Source organism: Hyperolius riggenbachi, chromosome 10, assembly GCF_040937935.1.
Source record: "Hyperolius riggenbachi isolate aHypRig1 chromosome 10, aHypRig1.pri, whole genome shotgun sequence".
Lineage (NCBI taxonomy): Eukaryota > Metazoa > Chordata > Amphibia > Anura > Hyperoliidae > Hyperolius > Hyperolius riggenbachi.
The window spans coordinates 242252716-242276232 of NC_090655.1; the positions used below are offsets into that span (position 1 = coordinate 242252716).

At 41.9% G+C, this 23517-nt stretch overlaps 1 protein-coding gene across 1 annotated transcript; it reads right to left on the reverse strand.

Annotated features, from left to right (window-relative positions):
• Positions 1–430: 430 nt before the first annotated feature.
• LOC137535104 (zinc finger protein ZFP2-like) lies at positions 431–23374 on the reverse strand. Its single transcript, XM_068256905.1, has 6 exons — positions 23326–23374; positions 21832–21948; positions 21481–21703; positions 21265–21362; positions 20676–21165; positions 431–1920 (listed from the first exon to the last, which is right to left on the reverse strand). Exons 2-6 carry the CDS (start codon positions 21922–21924, stop codon positions 731–733), a joined length of 2094 nt encoding a protein of 697 aa, XP_068113006.1. The 5' UTR covers positions 21925–21948; positions 23326–23374; the 3' UTR covers positions 431–730.
• Between the last annotated feature and the right edge of the window lie 143 nt (positions 23375–23517).

The window sequence follows — 23517 nt, forward strand, 5'->3', positions numbered from 1 at the left end:
TATATGTGTTCTGAATGTATGATTGCTCCATGCAGAGCAGAATCACCCACAAGGCAAGCTAGGGACATGCCTAAGGCCTAGCTTCCATCTCCTCTGATCACCTGTGCCCACCCATCCTTGCCACAAAGAGAAGGAGGAGTCAAAGCTGCTACCTTGCCGAGGGCCACAGTTCACCACAATCCATCTCTGGCTTTATGGATGGTTTCAGTGTTATTATTCTTTGCAATTAAACTGATTTCTTTGTGTCATGGAGTAAGAATTGTGCCCGATGCCCACCTGTCCCTCCCTCACTCCCTTACTATGCTCATCCCGCCGCCTCTCTGTAAACACTCTTTTCTCCCTCACTGTGCCCGCCCCTTTCTCCCTTACTGTGCCTGCCCCATCCTCCTTTACTGGGTCTACCCTTCCCTCCCTCAATGTACCCACCCCTTTCACCCTTACTGTGACCCTATTGTCACCATGGCCGGTCATGTTATTCTAGTGATAGAACTAACGATTAAACTAATTAATGGCTTAAACAATAATCACCCTGGCAATCAGCTGCTCTCTCACAAGTCCGCTCTCCATCATCATGGCAAGGCAGCTAGCTGGGGTAAGGATATCAATAGGATAAGGTATAGAGAAACAGGGCAGCTAGTGCCCAAGATAAAAAGGTATGGCCCTTGTGCTATTACTCTCCAAAGCCTCTATCAGCTAATCCAGTAAGAAGAAATTCAACAATTACATTCATTCAAGCGTCATGATCTCTCTGATGGTTTTTTAGTTGTCTTTTCTCTATGAAGCTTTTCCCACACTTTGCACATTCATAAGGCCGCTCACCTGTGTGTTTTCTCATGTGTATAAGAAGGCTCCTTTTCTGGGCAAAACGTTTGCCACATTCTGTCTCCAAACATGCAAAAGAACGGTCAGCTGCATGAATTGTTTTGTGTTTCACAAGGTCTCCTTTTGCACGAAAAGATTTCCCACACTCTGAGCATGGAAAAGGACGCTCACCCGTGTGCCTTTTCTCATGTGCAAGGAGAAGTTTTTTCTGAGAAAACAATTTACCGCATTCTAAGCATGAAAAAGGACGCTCACCTGTGTGAACTCTATAGTGTGCAAGAAGGGTTCCTTTTCGGGAGTAACCTTTCCCACACTCTGAACATGAAAATGGCCGCTCACCCGTGTGACTCATTTGATGAGAAAGAAAGTCTCCTTTCCGTACAAAACCTTTTCCACACTCAGAACATGAAAATAATTGCTCTTCTGCATGACTCCTACTGTGAAGAAGAAGATCTCCTTTGCGGATAAAACCTTTCCCACACTCTGAACATGAAAATGGACGCTCCTCTGTATGAATTCTCTGGTGAATAAGAAGGTCTGCTTTCCTACCAAAGCCTCTACCACATTCTGAACATGAAAATGGGCGCTCACCTGTGTGACATCTCCGGTGTATTAAAAGAGCTCCTCTGTGATCAAAACCCTTTCCACACTCAGAACAAGAGAATGGCCAAATGCCTGTGTGACTTCTCTGGTGAGTAACCAGGCTTACTTTCCAAGAAAAAGATTTCCCACATTCTGAACAGGAAAATGGCTTCTTGCCTGTGTGAGCTGTCTGATGTCTAAGAAGCTCTTTTTTGTCACTAAAACCTTTCCCACACTCTGAACATGATAAAGGATGGTTACCTGTGTGACTTCTCTGGTGTCTAAGGAAGCTTGTTTTATAATTAAAACTTTTTCCGCACACAGAACATGACAAAGGATGGACGCCAGTGTTACTTCTCTGATGTCTAAGAAGGTCCCTTTTTTCATAAAAACCCTTCCCACACTGTGGACATGAAAAAGGATGTGTGACAACTGTGTGACTTGTCTGATGTGACATCGGTGCTGTATTCGTTTGTTGAAGATGTTCCTCGGAAGAGCTCCCAACATCATGTCCATCTGTTGGAAAATAAATAATTTTTCAGAATATATATATATATATATATATATATATATATATATATATATATATATATATACATATATACAGTGTTTTGCAAAAGTATTCGGCCCCCTTGAAGTTTTCCACATTTTGTCATATTACTGCCACAAACATGAATCAATTTTATTGGAATTCCACGTGAAAGACCAATACAAAGTGGTGTACACGTGAGAAGTGGAATAAAAATCATACACGATTCCAAAGATTTAAAAAAAAAAAAAAATAACTGCAAAGTGGGGTGTGCGTAATTATTCAGCCCCCTGAGTCAATACTTTATAGAACCACCTTTTGCTGCAATTACAGCTGCCAGTCTTTTAGGATATGTCTCTACCAGATTTGCACATCTAGAGACTGAAATCCTTGCCCATTCTTCTTTGCAAAACAGCTCCAGCTCAGTCAGATTAGATGGACAGCGTTTGTGAACAGCAGTTTTCCGATCTTGCCACTGATTCTCGATTGGATTTAGATCTGGACTTTGACTGGGCCATTGTAACACATGGATATGTTTGTTTTAAACCATTCCATTGTTGCCCTGGCTTTATGTTTAGGGTCATTGTCCTGCTGGAAGGTGAACCTCCGCCCCAGTCTCAAGTCTTTTGCAGACTCCAAGAGGTTTTCTTCCAAGATTGCCCTGTATTTGGCTCCATCCATCTTCCCATCAGCTCTGACCAGCTTCCCTGTCCCCGCTGAAGAGAAGCACCCCCAGAGCATGATGCTGCCACCACCATATTTGACAGTGGGAATGGTGTGTTCAGAGTGATGTGAAGTGTTAGTTTTTCGCCGCACAAAGCGTTTTGCATTTTGGCCAAAAAGTTCAATTTTGGTCTCATCTGACCAGAGCACCTTCTTCCACATGTTTGCGGAGTCCCCCACATGTGGCAAACTGCAAACGGGACTTCTTATGCTTTTCTGTTAACAATGGCTTTCTTCTTTGCCACTTTTCCATAAAGGCCAACTTTGTGCAGTGCATGACTAATAGTTGTCCTATGGACAGATTCCCCTACCTGAGCTGTAGATCTCTGTAGCTCGTCCTGAGTCACCATGGGCCACTTGACTGCATTTCTGATCAGCGCTCTCCTTGTTCGGCCTGTGAGTTTAGGTGGATGGCCTTGTCTTGGTAGGTTTACAGTTGTGATATACTCATTCCATTTCTGAATGATCGCTTGAACAGTGCTCCGTGGGATGTTCAAGGCTTTGGAAATCTTTTTGTAGCCTAAAGATCCGTACACACGCTGGACTGCTGGCAACGACGTCGTCACCTCCCGCTGGGTGGGCGTTCCAGCGACAGTCCGCCGGCAGACTGTACACACTCCGGACTGTCGCTGGAACGCCCACCCAGCGGGAAGTGACGACGGACCCGTCGTTGCCTGCAGTCCGGCGTGTGTACGGACCTTAATCCTGCTTTAAATTTCTCAATAACTGTATCCCTGACCTGTAGTCTTGTGTGTTCTTTGGACTTCATGGTGTTGTTGCTACCAATATTCTCTTAGACAACCTCTGAGGCCATCACAGAGCAGCTCTATTTGTATTGACATTAGATTACATACAGGTGCACTCTGTTTAGTCATTAGCACTCATCAGGCAATGTCTATGGGCAACTGACTGCACTCAGACCAAAGGGGTCTGAATAATTACGCACACCCCCCTTTGCAGTTATTTATTTATAAAAAATGTTTGGAATCGAGTATGATTTTCGTTCCACTTCTCACATGTACATCACTTTGTATTGGTCTTTCACGTGGAATTCCAATAAAATTGATTCATGTTTGTGGCAGTAACGTGACCAAATGTGGAAAACGTCAAGGGGGCTGAATACTTTTGCAAACCACTGTATATATATATATATATATATATATATATATATATATATATATATATATATACACATACATATATATATATAAGCCAAGGGATGAGCAGCACAAACCAAATTTTATGCAATACTATGCAAAGCATGCCCGCAGCACTGGAGAACCCCAATCTCCATAAGAAATATATAAACACAGAGGGGCTGCAGCACACAACAGGAAAATAGTGACAGGGGCTCTTGGTTACGCTTTAACGCGTTTAAGCTCACCAACTACGCCAAAGTGTCCCCGATCTGGTGAGTCCTACTCTAACCATACAATGCTAGTTTTTATCAGCGTTCTAGTGGGAACCATGCCAAAGCCCAGGGGCCAGCTAAATGGGAGAAATGAAATTAAAAACACCTCACCTTCTACTAGCTACTCACTGAACTATGAGCACCGCTCATTTATATGCTTAACTGTGCTAGAGATGGGCGTGGTTATGCACGCTCACAGGGGAAAATAATATAAGCCAAGGGATGAGCAGCACAAACCGAATTTTATGCAATACTATGCAAAGCATGCCCGCAGCACTGGAGGTCCCCAGACTCCATAAGAAATATATAAATACAGAGGGGCTGCAGCACACAACAGGAAAACAGTGACAGGGGCTCTTGGTTACGCTTTAACGCGTTTAAAATTCGGTTTGTGCTGCTCATCCCTTGGCTTATATTATTTTCCCCTGTGAGCGTGCATAACCACACCCATCTCTAGCACAGTTAAGCATATAAATGAGCGGTGCTCATAGTTCAGTGAGTAGCTAGTAGAAGGTGAGGTGTTTTTAATTTCATTTCTCCCATTTAGCTGACCCCTGGGCTTTTGGCATGGTTCCCACTAGAACGCTGATAAAAACGAGCATTTTTGCCTGGTTAGAGTAGGACTCACCAGATCGGGGACACTTTGGCGCAGTTGGTGAGCTTAAACGCGTTAAAGCGTAACCAAGAGCCCCTGTCACTATTTTCCTGTTGTGTGCTGCAGCACCCTCTGTATTTACATATATATATATATACATACATATATATATACACACATACATACACACGCACATCCACCCCCCTCAATGGCAAAACCTTCACTGAGCTATGAATGGGAAAGAGATCAACCACTTCACAGCTTCTGTACAGTATATCTACTCCCCTTTAAACCTAAACGCCCAGGGGAGTAAATCTACGTATCCTCGCTGCCACCACTGCTGTCTGCGCTCCCGCTCACTTGTGCGCTCGTTCACGTCGCCACCCGCTCACCCGGAAAGCAAATCCCATTCATTGATCTAAGTCCCCAAAGCAATGAATGGTGGCTTCTCTGAGAAGCTGCGCGATCATTCTAAAAGATAAAAGTTTCCTATCATCAGTGTACTTCCTGTAAGTGTACATACTACCCAGTATTTCTCTTCCAGGACACATTATAAAAAATGACTGAGGCCATCTTGAAGCCAAATAGTAAAACTACATCTAAAAGCATTTTTTTTAAAATGCAAAGCCCTATTTTTACATTTGAAATTAACCCCTTACCTCCCACACTCCCCAATAGTTACCCCAAATTTTTTTTTGAAAAAAAAATTACAGTAAAAAAATACATAAATAGTTTTCTTAGGGACTGAACTTTTTTAAGATGTATGTCAAGAGGGTATATTACTGTTACTTTATAAATGATGGGCTTGTTATTCAGGATGGACGCAAAACTGAAAAAAATGCACTTTTATTTACAAATAAAATATTGGCGCTAGACATTGTGATAGGGACATTATTTAAATGGTGTAGTAACCGATACAAATGGGCAAATAAATTACGTGGATTTTCATTATGGTAGCATGCATTATTTAAAAACTATAATGGCTGAACACTGAAAAATAAGGATTTTTGTCAAATATTTTTTATTTTCCCATTAAAACACATTTATAATAAAATAATTCTTGGCATAATGTACTACCCAAAGAAAGCCTAATTGGTGATGAAAAAAACAAGATATAGTTCATTTCAGTGTGATAAGTAGAGATAAAGTTATTGGCAAATTAATGGAAAAAGAGCTGAAAAGTGAAAATCGCTCTGGTGCTCAAGGGGTAAAACCCGTCAGTTGTCAAAATAAAACCTCATGTAGCCACCCTCTAATACACAGTAGACCAAAATTATTGGTATCACAGTGTTGGGGGTACTAAGGATGAAGTACGAAGTAATACCTTTTAATGGCTAGCTGATAAAGTTAAATAATGCAAGCTTTCTGAGGCATAAAGTGGTGAAACAGGAAAAAGGGTGCTTGAGCTGCCGTGGAAAACAGGGTGTCGCCATTCAGGGAAAAGATAAAAGCTGTGCTTAGCGGCAATAGGCGGAAATTAAGTAAGATGAGTTTAGGTATCGGTGGAGGAAGGTTTCTGTGTGAGAGTAGGGTTAGGTCCTAGTAAGATATCTGTAAACATTAACAACATTTTACTATCGGAATTAAGTAGTAAAAATATCTATAATTTTACCGATATTCTACAAGCAGCAATATCAGGTGCTCTTTTCTCCATATGCCTTTATTAAATGTATGCACGAGGTGGACCTTTCATATGGTGTACAGTGTCTCCTCCTCATTTGTTGGTGCTCTGATGTTATACTGAGGAATGGAGATGGGCCTTTCATATGGTGTACAGTATCTCCCCCTCATTTGTTGGTACTATGTTATACTGAGGAATGGAGATGGGCCTTTCATATGGTGTACAGTATCTCCTCCTCATTTGTTGGTGCTATGATGTTATACTGAGGAATGGAGATGGGCCTTTCATATGGTGTACAGTATCTCCTCCTCATTTGTTGGTACTATGATGTTATACTGAGGAAATGGAGATGGACCTTTCATATGGTGTACAGTATCTCCTCCTCATTTGTTGGTACTATGATGTTATACTGAGGAATGGAGATGGGTCTTTCATATGGTGTACAGTATCTCCTCCTCATTTGTTGGTGCTATGATGTTATACTGAGGAATGGAGATGGGCCTTTCATATGGTGTACAGTATCTCCTCCTCATTTGTTGCCACTATGATGTTATACTGAGGAATGGAGATGGGCCTTTCATATGGTGTACAGTGTCTCCTCCTTTGTTGGTGATATGATGTTATACTGAGGGATGGAGATGGGCCTTTCATATGGAGTACAGGATCTCCTCCTCATTTGTTGGTGCTATGATGTTATACTGATGAATGGAGATGGGCCTTTCATATGGTGTGCAGTATCTCACCCTCATTTGTTGGTACTATGATGTTACACTGAGGAATGGAGATGGGCCTTTCATATGGTGTACAGTATCTCCTCCTCATTTGTTGGTGCTATGATGTTACACTGAGGAATGGAGATGGGCCTTTCATATGGTGTACAGTATCTCCTCCTCATTTGTTGGTGCTATGATGTTACACTGAGGAATGGAGATGGGCCTTTCATATGGTGTACAGTATCTCCTCCTCATTTGTTGGTGCTATGATGTTACACTGAGGAATGGAGATGGGACTTCCATATGGTGCACAGTATCTCCTCCTCATTTGTTGGTACTATGATGTTCTACTGAGGAATGGAGATGAGCCTTTCATATGGTGTACAGTATCTCCTCCTCATTTGTTGGTGCTATGATCTTATACTGAGGAACTGACATGGACCTTTCATATGGTGTACAGTATCTCCTCCTCATTTATCAGGACTATGATGTTATACTGGGGAATGGAGATGGGCCTTTCATATGATGTACAGCATTTACTTCTCATTTGTTGGTACTATGATGTTATACTAATGAATGGAGATGGTTCTTTCATATGGTGTACAGTATCTCCGCCTCATTTCTTGGTACTACGATCTTATACGAGGAGATGACATGGGCCTTTCATATGATGTACAGTACCTCCTCCTCATTTGTCAGGACTATGATGTTATACTGAGGAATGAAGAAGGGCCTTTCACATGGTATACAGTATCTCCTCCTCATTTGTTGGTACTATGATGTTATACTGAGGAATGGAGATGGGCCTCTCATATGGTGTACAGTATCTCCTCCTCATGTGTTGGTATTATGATGTTATACTGAGGAATGGAGATGGACCTTTCATATGGTGTACAGTATCTCCTCCTCATTTGTTGCTGCTATGATGTTATACTGAGAGATGGAGATGGGCCTTTCATATGGTGTACAGTATCTCCTCCTCATTTGTTGGTACTATGATGTTATGCTGAGGAATGGAGATGGGCCTTTCATATGCTGTACAGTATCTCCTCCTCATTTGTTGGTACTATGATGTTATGCTGAGGAATGGAGATGGGCCTTTCATATGGTGTACAGTATCTCCTCCTCATTTGTTGGTACTATGATGTTATACTGAGGAATGGAGATGGGCCTTTCATATGGTGTACAGTATCTCCTCCTCATTTGTTGCCACTATGATGTTATACTGAGGAATGGAGATGGGCCTTTCATATGGTGTACAGTGTCTCCTCCTCATTTGTTGGTGATATGATGTTATACTGAGGGATGGAGATGGGCCTTTCATATGGAGTACAGGATCTCCTCCTCATTTGTTGGTGCTATGATGTTATACTGATGAATGGAGATGGGCCTTTCATATGGTGTACAGTATCTCCTCCTCATTTGTTGGTGCTATGATGTTACACTGAGGAATGGAGATGGGCCTTTCATATGGTGTACAGTATCTCCTCCTCATTTGTTGGTGCTATGATGTTACACTTAGGAATGGAGATGGGACTTTCATATGGTGCACAGTATCTCCTCCTCATTTGTTGGTACTATGATGTTCTACTGAGGAATGGAGATGAGCCTTTCATATGGTGTACAGTATCTCCTCCTCATTTGTTGGTGCTATGATCTTATACTGAGGAACTGACATGGACCTTTCATATGGTGTACAGTATCTCCTCCTCATTTATCAGGACTATGATGTTATACTGGGGAATGGAGATGGGCCTTTCATATGATGTACAGCATTTACTTCTCATTTGTTGGTACTATGATGTTATACTAATGAATGGAGATGGTTCTTTCATATGGTGTACAGTATCTCCGCCTCATTTGTTGCTGCTATGATGTTATACTAATGAATGGAGATGGTTCTTTCATATGGTGTACAGTATCTCCGCCTCATTTCTTGGTACTACGATCTTATACGAGGAGATGACATGGGCCTTTCATATGATGTACAGTACCTCCTCCTCATTTGTCAGGACTATGATGTTATACTGAGGAATGAAGAAGGGCCTTTCACATGGTATACAGTATCTCCTCCTCATTTGTTGGTACTATGATGTTATACTGAGGAATGGAGATTGGCCTCTCATATGGTGTACAGTATCTCCTCCTCATGTGTTGGTACTATGATGTTATACTGAGGAATGGAGATGGGCCTTTCATATGGTGTACAGTATCTCCTCATTTGTTGGTACTATGATGTTATACTGAGGAATGGAGATGGGCCTCTCATATGGTGTACAGTATCTCCTCCTCATGTGTTGGTACTATGATGTTATACTGAGGAATGGAGATAGGCCTTTCATATGGTGTACAGTATCTCCTTCTCATGTGTTGGTACTATGATGTTATACTGAGGAATGGAGATGGACCTTTCATATGGTGTACAGTATCTCCTCCTCATTTGTTGCTGCTATGATGTTATACTGAGAGATGGAGATGGGCCTTTCATATGGTGTACAGTATCTCCTCCTCATTTGTTGGTACTATGATGTTATGCTGAGGAATGGAGATGGGCCTTTCATATGGTGCACAGTATCTCCTCCTCATTTGTTGGTGCTATGATATTATACTGAGGAATGGAGATGGGCCTTTCATATGGTGTACAGTATCTCCTCCTCATTTGTTGGTACTGTGATGTTATACTGAGGAATTGGTATTATGATAGAGAACAGAGGCGCCAAAAGGATAAAAACAATATTTAAAAGTTTTAAAATTATTGCTTAGGAGGCAGTGGTGGACTCACCTCCCACAAGCAGACACAACAACTGTGTATTCACAAAAGGGAAATTTATTGGTATACTCCAAATAGGATCGCAACGCGTTTCGCAGGTCAAACCCGCTTCATCAGGCAATTACAGGAAGGAGCACACAACTGGGGGTAAGAGGCAACACATTTGTACAATACCTGAACAAAACTGCATATAGATAAACATAAATATTTGTGTGAGGGAATTCACTGGTGTGATTTAAGTTAACAGGAAGAGGTGACTAGTTATTATGTTTTTGTGGGGGGTGGAAGGACACAACAGGAGGGGGAGGAGGGGGGGGGGTTGGAGGACCCAACAGGAGGGGGGGGGGGGGGAAAGAAGGCGGAATGCCAGGGGGAGGGGGGGGGAAAGGGGGGGGGAAAGGAGAGTGGTAATAAGGATTGGAAATGGGAAAATGGGAGGGGGGGGGGGAAGGGGGGGGGGGGTTGTTTTAAGGGGAGGAGGAAAATGATGGTAATTTTAAGTATTATATATAAAAAAATATATATATAAATATCAAATTGTAACATTAATATTCATAAACATAAAAAAACGTTGATCTCAAGCATGTGGCGAGATAATTGTCTAACATACAGTAAACAGTATCATAATTCATATATAAACACGCACCCATACATATGTGCATTAGGAGCGGTAAGACTATATGAGATATTGCAAAGGAGTTAAGGGATGGAGATCATACATTGGGTGTTTAAAGGGAAGGTCCAAGCAAAAAAAAAAAATGAGTTTTACTTACCTGGGGCTTCTACCAGCCCCATGTAGCCATCCTGTGCCCTTGTAGTCACTCACTGCTGCTCCAGTCCCCCGCTGGCAGCTTTCTGACCTCGGAGGTCTGGGCCACATTGCATAAATTTTTACGCATTCCAGCTAGTGCAGGAACAAAAATTTACGCGTTGCACCACTAACGCGTAAAAATGTATGCGTTAATGTTCCTGCACTAGCGGGAATGTGTAAAAATGTACGCAATTCGGCCCTGACCTCCGAGGTCAGAAAGCTGCCAGCGGGGGACTGGAGCAGCAGTGAGTGACTACGAGGGCACAGGATGGCTGCATGGGGTTGGTAGAAGCCCCAGGTAAGTGAAACTCATTTTTTTTTTTTTGCTTGAACCTTCCCTTTAAGAGAGACAAACAGAGCAATTTGTGGAAAACACTTAATAAAACAATCACTAAAAAGGATTCACTTACCAGCAGTATGTCCAGATAGCACCTGGCGCCTCAGTGGCCAAGTGATACTGAACTGCTGTTTATATAGCAGTGAACAACTCCCCTTAGCTAATTGGAATGTGGGGCGGGCGCTTAATTTCCCGCCATGCGCGATTACGTCATTACGCATGCGTACATGCGTATCTTGACGCGTAATGGCGATCATTTATTCATGCGTACATGCGTATTTTGATGCGTAATGGCGTAAAGGGATTGCGTATTTTTGATGCGCGTATGTGTATATTTTTTTGAATGCAAAATGCCTGTGATGAGAAGGGGCGCATGCGTACTTAGCTTGATGCCATGCGTACGGTGGCCTGGAATGGGAATATAGCGTGTCTATGGACGCGTTGTGACGCAGACCCATTGCTAATAATAACAGAACCACTAGTTAACATTCATACATTTCAGGTTACTTGATCTGGCTGTATGCACCATTGTAGATGTACAATTATGTGCACTTATTGTCATACGCAACAATGTCATCTATTAGGGTAAACGCATGTATATATGAATGAGTAAAGTGATAATACAAATCAGAGCAAACTGTAAAAGGTTCTGACTGGCCAACTAAGACATAGAGTATTTATATTAGCAGGGTCACGTTGGATTAATTAATATTACGCATATTGTTCATAAAAAACCATTATAAAAATAAACTAAAAACCCAAGAAGAATATAATAGTAATTAAAAATAGTAATATTAAAGAAATAATAATATATAATAAAAATAAAAAAATATATATAAAAAAACACAATGAGAATATAAGAAAATAAGAACTCGAACGTATGACACAGACCGATAAAAGAGGCGACTATGTTAAAATAATATTGATATGTTATGATCAATGTATTTTTTCTAGTTGTTCGTTGAGTCCCTCTGGAATGAGAGTCCTCAGTATTTGTATCCAGAACATTTCTCTCGCTTTCAGTATTTCAAAAGCATTGTGCTGTTGCGGGTGAATGGATTCTATGAGTGTTATACGGAATAGTGTGGGGTCATTGTGGTGGTGAGTGCCAAAGTGTCTCGAGACGCTGTGAAGGGGAAAGTTTTTCAGTATATTTCTTTTATGTTGTCCAATCCGGCTTCGTGCCGGTTGTGTCGTGCGGCCCACGTACTGGAGGTGGCAAGGGCAGGAGATCACATATATAATATATCTTGTAGTACAAGTGATCGGGTGTTTAATTAGGTTTTGGTGGTATTGGAGCAGAAAGAGGTGGTGACATTGATGAATGGGCAAGCTTTGCATCTAGTATTGCTGCAAGGAAAACAACACGGGGAGTGTGCAGCATTTGGAATTGAGTTGGATATTTGTGTGCGAAGTTTGCTGGGTGCTAGCAGGTTGCGCAAATTGGGGGCTCTTCTGAATGTGATTTGAGTTTTTTCTGGAATAGATTGTCGCAGATAGGGGTCTTGTAGTAGGATATCCCACCTATTTGTTAGAATTGATCGGATCTGTGGGTGTTGGGCATTGTATCGTGTGATGAATCGGGGGCAATCTGTGCTGGGTGGCTTGGTGGGGGGCTGAGTTGGGTTATGCATTGGAGTTGTTTTAGCTTTGAATTTTGCATCCTTGATAAGTTTTTTGGGGTATTTTCGTGCCAGAAATTTGTTAGTGAGTAAATCTGATTGTGTGTTGTAGTCTGAGATGTCTGTACAATTTCTATGAATCCTTCTGAATTGACTATATGGTGTGTTAATGGTCCAGGGGCGATGGTGGAAACTTTCAAAATGTATATAATTGTTAGCATCTACCGGTTTGAAGTATGTTTTGGTTTTTATAGTGTTAGATTCTATGAACAGTGTAAGGTCCAGGTATTCAATATTAATGGGGTCGTGTTGTGAAGTGAATTGTAGTCCAGCAGCATTGGAATTGAGATAATTGATGAAGAGGGGGATCAGGTCAATATTGCCTTGCCATATCAGGATGAGGTCGTCTATGTACCGTTTATAAAAAACTACGTTGTCAGTGAAGGGGTTATTTGCTTGTAATTTTTGTAGTTCTAGAAGTCCCATGGATAAATTTGCATATGAAGGGGCGAACGACGAACCCATAGCTGTACCATTGGTTTGATGGTAAATTTTATCAGTAAAAGAAAAGACGTTGTTTTGTAAGATAAATTCAGTACATTGCACTAAGAAAGATTGTTGGTCATAGGGCATTGCCGGATTAGTAGACAAAAAATGTTTAATAGCTGAAATGCCATAGGAATGCGGTATGTTTGTGTACAAAGAAGTTACATCGCAGGTGGGCCATACAAAATTATCTTGCCAGGTTATGCCTTTAAGTAGTTCTATCAGGTGTGCGGAGTCTCTGAGGTAAGAGTCCAGTGATTGTACATGGGATTGTAGATGTTGGTCCACAAAGCGTGAGAGGTTGCTGGTCATGGAATTTATACCGGATATGATGGGGCGTCCTGGTGGTTTTGTTAGGGATTTGTGTATCTTGGGGAGATAGTAAAAAAATGGTGTTTTGGGATGAGGGTTGATGATGTAGTTTCTTTCATTTTTGGAAATGATATTGTTGGATAGGGCATTATTGATGAAGGTTTTTAGTGTTTTGTTAAGCTCCGTAGTGGGATCCCGTTAATGAACCCAAATTTCAACTTCTCGGGCAAAAATGCTCCATTGTCCCTGTTACCTACAAACGTATCCAAAACAGTTGAACCCAGGATGAGTGACAATCCCCCCCCCCCCACTTTACTAGAATCAGAGCACAATTCACCAATCCGACCTTCACAGTTAAGCATATACGACTCGGAACCTACCACTCCCATCCCCTCCGTAAGCGACAGCCCTCGACCAGTCCCAATGTCCAATCAAGCTCCTACAACCCCTCACATTGAAAACAACACTAGCTCAGAACAACCAACCACATTCACTCAAACCTCCATTGAAACTTTTTTTCAACCCAACTTGAACGGCCCTACCACCCCACACACCACCAACACTAATGCCGAGACCACTCTTACATCCTCTTTTTTAGACCTACCTACCACACTATCCCAGAACCTGTTAGCTACCCAACTCCCCAGTCCGATAGCTTCTCGGACCATATTCCAACCAAAGAAAAAAAGACCACTACCCGACTCCGAAAAAGGGGCAAACGCGGTAAAAGAAAAACGAGGAAAACACTAACCAATCCCACCCCCCCTTCAATACAAACCAAATGTATATTTAACCTTTCTGATCACTCACTATCCCACTATGAAACCACATTGTTGGAAAAAGGATTATCCTTTTGTCCTACCAACCAGTCAAATATGTTTGAGATTTTTTCCGATCTAAACGCCTACATACGAAAACTAACACTCAAACGACATTTCGCAATAAAAAAACTAAACCCGCCCCCTCCCAGTGACCCGACAGCCCTAATCATCACCAACGATGATACCATACCAATCTGTACACTATCCCCCTCCGAAATTCATACAGAACAATACATCACCACAAAACTAAAAGGAAGATCGAGATTCTATCCTGTAGCTTCAAAAGGTAACTATATCGACACGTTCTATTCACTAGTACTCAATGACCTACAGAACATACACACTGACAACCCAAACCCATCATCCAACCTGACCCGCCAACAAAAAATCGCCATTAAGACACTACAGCATAATCATGACCTCACCATTAAACCAGCAGACAAAGGGGGAGGGATTGTCATTCTTAACACAAAGGACTATCTGGAAGAGGCAGCACGCCTTTTGGGTGACACTAAATATTACACTACCCTTGATGTGGATCCCACTACGGAGCTTAACAAAACACTAAAAACCTTCATCAATAATGCCCTATCCAACAATATCATTTCCAAAAATGAAAGAAACTACATCATCAACCCTCATCCCAAAACACCATTTTTTTACTATCTCCCCAAGATACACAAATCCCTAACAAAACCACCAGGACGCCCCATCATATCCGGTATAAATTCCATGACCAGCAACCTCTCACGCTTTGTGGACCAACATCTACAATCCCATGTACAATCACTGGACTCTTACCTCAGAGACTCCGCACACCTGATAGAACTACTTAAAGGCATAACCTGGCAAGATAATTTTGTATGGCCCACCTGCGATGTAACTTCTTTGTACACAAACATACCGCATTCCTATGGCATTTCAGCTATTAAACATTTTTTGTCTACTAATCCGGCAATGCCCTATGACCAACAATCTTTCTTAGTGCAATGTACTGAATTTATCTCACAAAACAACGTCTTTTCTTTTACTGATAAAATTTACCATCAAACCAATGGTACAGCTATGGGTTCGTTGTTCGCCCCTTCATATGCAAATTTATCCATGGGACTTCTAGAACTACAAAAATTACAAGCAAATAACCCCTTCACTGACAACATAGTTTTTTATAAACGGTACATAGACGACCTCATCCTGATATGGCAAGGCAATATTGACCTGATCCCCCTCTTCATCAATTATCTCAATTCCAATGCTGCTGGACTACAATTCACTTCACAACACGACCCCATTAATATTGAATACCTGGACCTTACACTGTTCATAGAATCTAACACTATAAAAACCAAAACATACTTCAAACCGGTAGATGCTAACAATTATATACATTTTGAAAGTTTCCACCATCGCCCCTGGACCATTAACACACCATATAGTCAATTCAGAAGGATTCATAGAAATTGTACAGACATCTCAGACTACAACACACAATCAGATTTACTCACTAACAAATTTCTGGCACGAAAATACCCCAAAAAACTTATCAAGGATGCAAAATTCAAAGCTAAAACAACTCCAACGCATAACCCAACTCAGCCCCCCACCAAGCCACCCAGCACAGATTGCCCCCGATTCATCACACGATACAATGCCCAACACCCACAGATCCGATCAATTCTAACAAATAGGTGGGATATCCTACTACAAGACCCCTATCTGCGACAATCTATTCCACAAAAACCTCAAATCACATTCAGAAGAGCCCCCAATTTGCGCAACCTGCTAGCACCCAGCAAACTTCGCACACAAATATCCAACTCAATTCCAAATGCTGCACACTCCCCGGGTTGTTTTCCTTGCAGCAATACTAGATGCAAAGCTTGCCCATTCATCAATGTCACCACCTCTTTCTGCTCCAATACCACCAAAACAAACTACCTAATTAAACACCCGATCACTTGTACTACAAGATATATTATATATGTGATCTCCTGCCCTTGCCACCTCCAGTACGTGGGCCGCACGACACAACCGGCACGAAGCCGGATTGGACAACATAAAAGAAATATACTGAAAAACTTTCCCCTTCACAGCGTCTCGAGACACTTTGGCACTCACCACCACAATGACCCCACACTATTCCGTATAACACTCATAGAATCCATTCACCCGCAACAGCACAATGCTTTTGAAATACTGAAAGCGAGAGAAATGTTCTGGATACAAATACTGAGGACTCTCATTCCAGAGGGACTCAACGAACAACTAGAAAAAATACATTGATCATAACATATCAATATTATTTTAACATAGTCGCCTCTTTTATCGGTCTGTGTCATACGTTCGAGTTCTTATTTTCTTATATTCTCATTGTGTTTTTTTATATATATTTTTTTATTTTTATTATATATTATTATTTCTTTAATATTACTATTTTTAATTACTATTATATTCTTCTTGGGTTTTTAGTTTATTTTTATAATGGTGTTTTATGAACAATATGCGTAATATTAATTAATCCAACGTGACCCTGCTAATATAAATACTCTATGTCTTAGTTGGCCAGTCAGAACCTTTTACAGTTTGCTCTGATTTGTATTATCACTTTACTCATTCATATATACATGCGTTTACACTAATAGATGACATTGTTGCGTATGACAATAAGTGCACATAATTGTACATCTACAATGGTGCATACAGCCAGATCAAGTAACCTGAAATGTATGAATGTTAACTAGTGGTTCTGTTATTATTAGCAATGGGTCTGCGTCACAACGCGTCCATAGACACGCTATATTCCCATTCCAGGCCACCATACGCATGGCATCAAGCTAAGTACGCATGCGCCCCTTCTCATCACAGGCATTTTGCATTCAAAAAAATATACACATACGCGCATCAAAAATACGCAATCCCTTTACGCCATTACGCATCAAAATACGCATGTACGCATGAATAAATGATCGCCATTACGCGTCAAGATACGCATGTACGCATGCGTAATGACGTAATCGCGCATGGCGGGAAATTAAGCGCCCGCCCCACATTCCAATTAGCTAAGGGGAGTTGTTCACTGCTATATAAACAGCAGTTCAGTATCACTTGGCCACTGAGGCACCAGGTGCTATCTGGACATACTGCTGGTAAGTGAATCCTTTTTGGTGATTGTTTTATTAAGTGTTTTCCACAAATTGCTCTGTTTGTCTCTCTTAAACACCCAATGTATGATCTCCATCCCTTAACTCCTTTGCAATATCTCATATAGTCTTACTGCTCCTAATGCACATATGTATGGGTGCGTGTTTATATATGAATTATGATACTGTTTACTGTATGTTAGACAATTATCTCGCCACATGCTTGAGATCAACGTTTTTTTATGTTTATGAATATTAATGTTACAATTTGATATTTATATATATATATTTTTTTTATATATAATACTTAAAATTACCATCATTTTCCTCCTCCCCTTAAAACAAACCCCCCCTCCCTTTCCCCCCCCCCTCCCATTTTCCCATTTCCAATCCTTATTACCACTCTCCTTTCCCCCCCCCTTTTCCCCCCCTCCCCCTGGCATTCCGCCTTCTTCCCCCCCCCTCCTGTTGGGTCCTCCAAACCCCCCCCCCTCCTCCCCCTCCTGTTGTGTCCTTCCACCCCCCACAAAAGCATAATAACTAGTCACCTCTTCCTGTTAACTTAAATCACTCCAGTGAATTCCCTCACACAAATATTTATGTTTATCTATATGCAGTTTTGTTCAGGTATTGTACAAATGTGTTGCCTCTTACCCCCAGTTGTGTGCTCCTTCCTGTAATTGCCTGATGAAGCGGGTTTGACCTGCGAAACGCGTTGCGATCCTATTTGGAGTATACCAATAAATTTCCCTTTTGTGAATACACAGTTGTTGTGTCTGCTTGTGGGAGGTGAGTCCACCACTGCCTCCTAAGCAATAATTTTAAAATTTTTAAATATTGTTTTTATCCTTTTGGCGCCTCTGTTCTCTATCATAATACTGATTGTATCCACCTTTGGTGGAGGGGGATACCCCTTCTTGTTTTTCAAGCCTACAGAGAGCGACTTCTTAATCCTGAGTGGGGACAGGCTAATCTCCTCACCTGCCTATACAGTGGTTACCTGGAGGTAACCCTGGTTTGTGAGTATACAATTCATACTCTTTCTAATAATCCAATTATCTTGACATACTACACCATATCGGGCTTTCGGTTCTTCTCTTTTTCATTTTTTTATACTGAGGAATGGAGATGGGCCTTTCATATGGTGTACAGTATCTCCTCCTCATTTGTTGGTACTATGATGTTATACTGGGGAATGGAGATGGGCCTTTCATATGGTGTACAGAATCTCCTCCTCATTTGTTGGTACTGTTATACTGAGGAATGGAGATGGGTCTTATATATGGTGTACAGTATCTCCTCCTCATTTGTTGGTACTATGATCTTATACTGAGGAACTGACATGGGCCTTTCATATGGTGTACAGTATCTCCTCCTCATTTGTTGGTACTATGATCTTATACTGAGGAACTGACATGGGCCTTTCATATGGTGTACAGTATCTCCTCCTCATTTGTTGGTACTATGATCTTATACTGAGAAACTGACATGGGCCTTTCATATGGTGTACAGTATCTCCTCCTCATTTGTTGGTACTATGATCTTATACTGAGGAACTGACATGGGCCTTTCATATGGTGTACAGTATCTCCTCCTCATTTGTTGGTGCTATAATGTTATACTGAGGAATGGAGATGGGCCTTTCATATGGTGTACAGTATCTCCTCCTCATTTGTTGGTGCTATGATGTTATACTGAGGAATGGAGATGGGCCTTTCATATGGTGTACAGTATCTCCTCCTCATTTGTTGGTACTGTGATGTTATACTGAGGAATAGAGATGGACCTTTCATATGGTGTACAGTATCCCCTCCTCATTTGTTGGTGCTATGATGTTACACTGAGGAATGGAGATGGGCCTTTCATATGGTGTACGGTAGGCCTGAAAGATAAATCGAATTTAAACCGAAATCGTGATCACCAAGTTCACAATTTTGGAATCATCAAAGTGACAATTATCGCGATCACGTCATTTCCACAAGCCACATCTTCAAAGTCCCGGGACATGCGGCCCACAGCGTTGGACATACCTTCCGCACGAGACGAAACGCTGTCCGTCCTCTATCGTTGTCTGCCGACTCTTGGGCTTGGCAAAACTCCGGGTTCCTGTATGTCACATGACATACAGGAAGTATTCCGTGCATTAGAGCCTGCAGAAGGCGAAGTGGATAGACTGGCATCGCTGCACTTGTGCTTTGAAGCTGATGCAGCTTGGGAGACAGAGGAGGCACAGAGATGACACAGAGTGGGCACAGAGACACAAAGGGGGCGAGAGAGACCCAGGAGAGGCATACAGAGGCAAAGGGGCACAAAGAGAGACAGGGGGACAGAGGGGGGAACAAACAGGCAAAGAGGGGGAACAAAGCTTGATTTGAAGGAAATCGTGAATCGAAATCACAATTTCAGACAGAAATCGCTCAATTAAATTTTTTCCAAAAATCGTTCAGGCCTACTGTCCTCCACATGTGTTGGTGCTATGATGTTATACTGAGGAATGGAGATGGACCTTTCATATGGTGTACAGTATCTCCTCCTCATTTGTTGGTACTATGATGTTATACTGAGGAATGGAAATGGACCTTTCATATGGTGTACAGTATCTCCCCCTCATTTGTTGGTACTATGATGTTATACTGAGTAATGGAGATGGGCCTTTCATTAGGTGTACAGTATCTCCTCCTCATTTGTTGGTACTATGATGTTATACTGAGGAATGGAGATGGGCCTTTCATATGGTGTACATTATCTCCTCCTCATTTGTTGGTGCTATGATGGTATACTGAGGAATGGAGATGGGCCTGTCATATGGTGTACAGTATCTCCCCCTCATTTGTTGACACTATAATGTTATACTGAGGAATGGAGATGGACCTTTCATATGGTGTACAGTATCTCATCCTCATTTGTTGGTACTGTGATGTTATACTGAGGAATGGAGACGGCCTTCCATATGGTGTACAGTATCTTCTCCTCATTTGTTGGTGCTATGATGTTATACTGAGGAATGGGGATGGGCCTTTCATATGGTGTACAGTATCCCCTCCTCATTTGTTGGTGCTATGATGTTATACTGAGGAATGGAGATGAACCTTACTCATTTCCACTAATATGGTGTACCATGGGAATTTCATATGGTGTAAAAATGGCTGCCACCACATGTCTCTCACTTCAAGTTACCTTTAAATTCTTATAATATGTCATTCACCAATATCCCATTCACATGAACCCAGCAGCCATGATCTTAACCTTCTCATGTACCATTGGTTCAATCTAATCTCGTTAGATAAAACTGCTAACTATTTCAACAATTTGTTGCTTACCTGTCCTATTATCTGGGGAACTTTTCTCATCTTTAACTGTCGACATTTTTGCATCCTCCTCCATAAGTTGATGATCATTTTTCACATACTTGTCTTCTTTTTCCTTCTTGGATATCCACCCCATTTCATCCTCCCCTGTAGAAAGCAGATCTCCCTTCACATCTGTCTCTTCTTCTTCCTCTTTGATGGCTCTCAATGCTTCACCATCCCTCATAGACTGCACATCTTCCCTAACATCCATCTCTTCGTCTTCTTGTTTAATGGTCCTCATTGTTTCGCCATCCTGTATCGGCTGCAGATCTGCCCTCACATCCATTTCTTCTTCTTCCTCTTTAATTGTACTTATCTTTTCATAGTTGTTTTTTGATGTCTGAACAACCCTCATAAATGTCTCTTCTTCCGTCTTTACTGTTTCCAACATTCCACCCTCCTCTACAGACTGCAGATGAGCCTCTGCTTTCTCTTTAATATCAGCTCTCATATCTTTAACCTACATTTATACAAATCATTGTTGTAAGTACCGATAAACTGAGACCATATTGAAATATAATGCAGTTTGTGGACACTTCATCACTAAACAAACATCTACCTGATAATGGAAAGCATAATTGTGGTCTTCCTGTGGACAATCCTGAGAATAAAGAGGATCTGTACATCTCTCTGGTGGGCTTCTGTTACTGGATCCGTCTGTAGGAAACACATACTGACTGAATATATTGTCTCTATCTGTTTAACAGATGATGAAGGATCTAGGTGGACCCTCCATACTGCTTTCTCGTTACAAAAAATGAAAGTCTCCTCTTACCCGGTGATGTGAGGGGCGGCTGATTCTCCATCACAACGACCTTGTTGAGATCTTTGTGTCCTACATCTCGCCATTCCTCATTTGAGTAGCTTCCAGTTAGCAGCTGGAGGAGTTTGTAGGTGACATGTAGAATCTCCTGCTTGTTCTTTCCCTCAGGTGTCCCGGAGAGAGGCAGATGTATTGTAATGCTCACCCGATCACCAGACTTTACAGGTGGAACACTCTGCATTAAAAGACCAACATTAATGTCAACAGACAATCCCAGAAGCCTCCTCACTTCTCCTGTGAAGTTTGTGTTTTATTAATATAGACAGGAGTTATGTTGTCTGCCCCTCTAGGAATCCTCCTCACCTCTCCGGTCAATAGGTAGATGATCTCCAGGGTGAGGTCTAATATCCTCTCAGTCATGCGACTCCAGTCTTCCATCCTCAGGGATGTGGTCATGTGATCTACACAGGAAGCTGCTCTCTGTAGAGGGATAATAAGCACAGAATTATCTAATCTGTAGGACTCTGGCCTGTGCTAGGTGTTTATACATGTGGGACCTTTTGGGCAAACAATCCATTTTCTAATTGGTGAATGATAGGATGTGAGTGCCTGACCAATATACAGACGTGTACAATGGCTCCCCTGTCTGATTTATAACCCAGCAACTTCCATTAGGTTTTTGCAATATCAGTTAATCAGTTGCACAATCACATTCCATGATATGAGCTGGAATGACCGATAGTTACAGCGAAATCCAGTCATTTAATGACTCAGATGATTGTTTTTTTGGTAATTTCTGACTCGTCTGTGGAATGATCGTGAACAGAACTCAAATCTCAAGTAAAGAGGACTGTGATAGTGGCGGTTAAAGGATACCTTAGCGCAAATATAAATTCAAAAACCCGTTCTCCTCCGTCCCTCTGTAACGGTCCCCTGAACTTATTTCCTAGTTGGGAGGGTCGGGGCAGACTGCGCAGGTGCTGCCCGGCGACGTGCATCATCTATTGCATGACCGGGAGCACTCTGCGCATTATAAAGTTGTGACGTGTAGCGCGCATACGCAGAACGCTCTCAGACGCACATTGCCGGGCAGCGCCTGTGCAGTCTGCCCCGGCCCTACCAAACAGGAAGTAAGTTCGGGGGGTCGTTACAGAGTAACAGAGGGTGACGGAGGAGAACGGGGCATGGGCATGGTGGGCATGAGGAGAGCCCACTACAAATGCCTAGTCCCCCCATTTGTAAAAAAATATACTTGCCTAAGGTATCCTTTAACTAGAAAAGTATTAAGATGAAATGGAGCCCTAGGCAAGATAGCACCACTGCTTATGATCACCTGGCGGTTTTTAGCAAGATTTAGTGGTAGCTAACATTCACCAGGCCCCTAGACTCTCCCCAGGCCCTAGGTAACTGCCTAGAATTGCCTTGTGGATGATCCGGGGTTACTTCACAATTGTCACCACCTCTGAGCAGCGCCCGCCACGTTATGTTTCAGTTCTCATATACTTCCTCCTTCTGGCTGTGCACCGGGACACTCATCCCTATTTCTGATCAGTAAACAATCTGTTAATTCTGATTGGATCATTCATAGAGTGTAAGTGCATATCGGCTAATGTATACCAGCCCTTAGGATGGAGAAATATTACATTATCCCCATAATCAGCATGGCAGAGACTGATTATTACAGCATACTGTAATCAGACTGACACTGTCATTAGAGTGTAAGCTCTTCTGGTGCAGAGATAATGAGAAGGAACCAGTGATCTTTATACAGCATACATAGCACCAGGTGAAGGGGACACAGATGGGAGGGCGGGGATGATACTCGCTATAATAAAGTATTTAATAATCTCTAATTACCTCCTGTGCTGCCAGTCCCAACAATGTCTTCTATCTGCTGCTTCCTGTATGCAGGCTCCGCCCCTGCACGGATCTTTCCCTCTCTAAAAATCACTCACTGTAACCACCCAGTGGGCAGTACAGGAACTACAGTGTCATTGTGAGAAAGTTCTTCTGACAAGTAACTCGTTTTATACATTTCCCTAATAACAA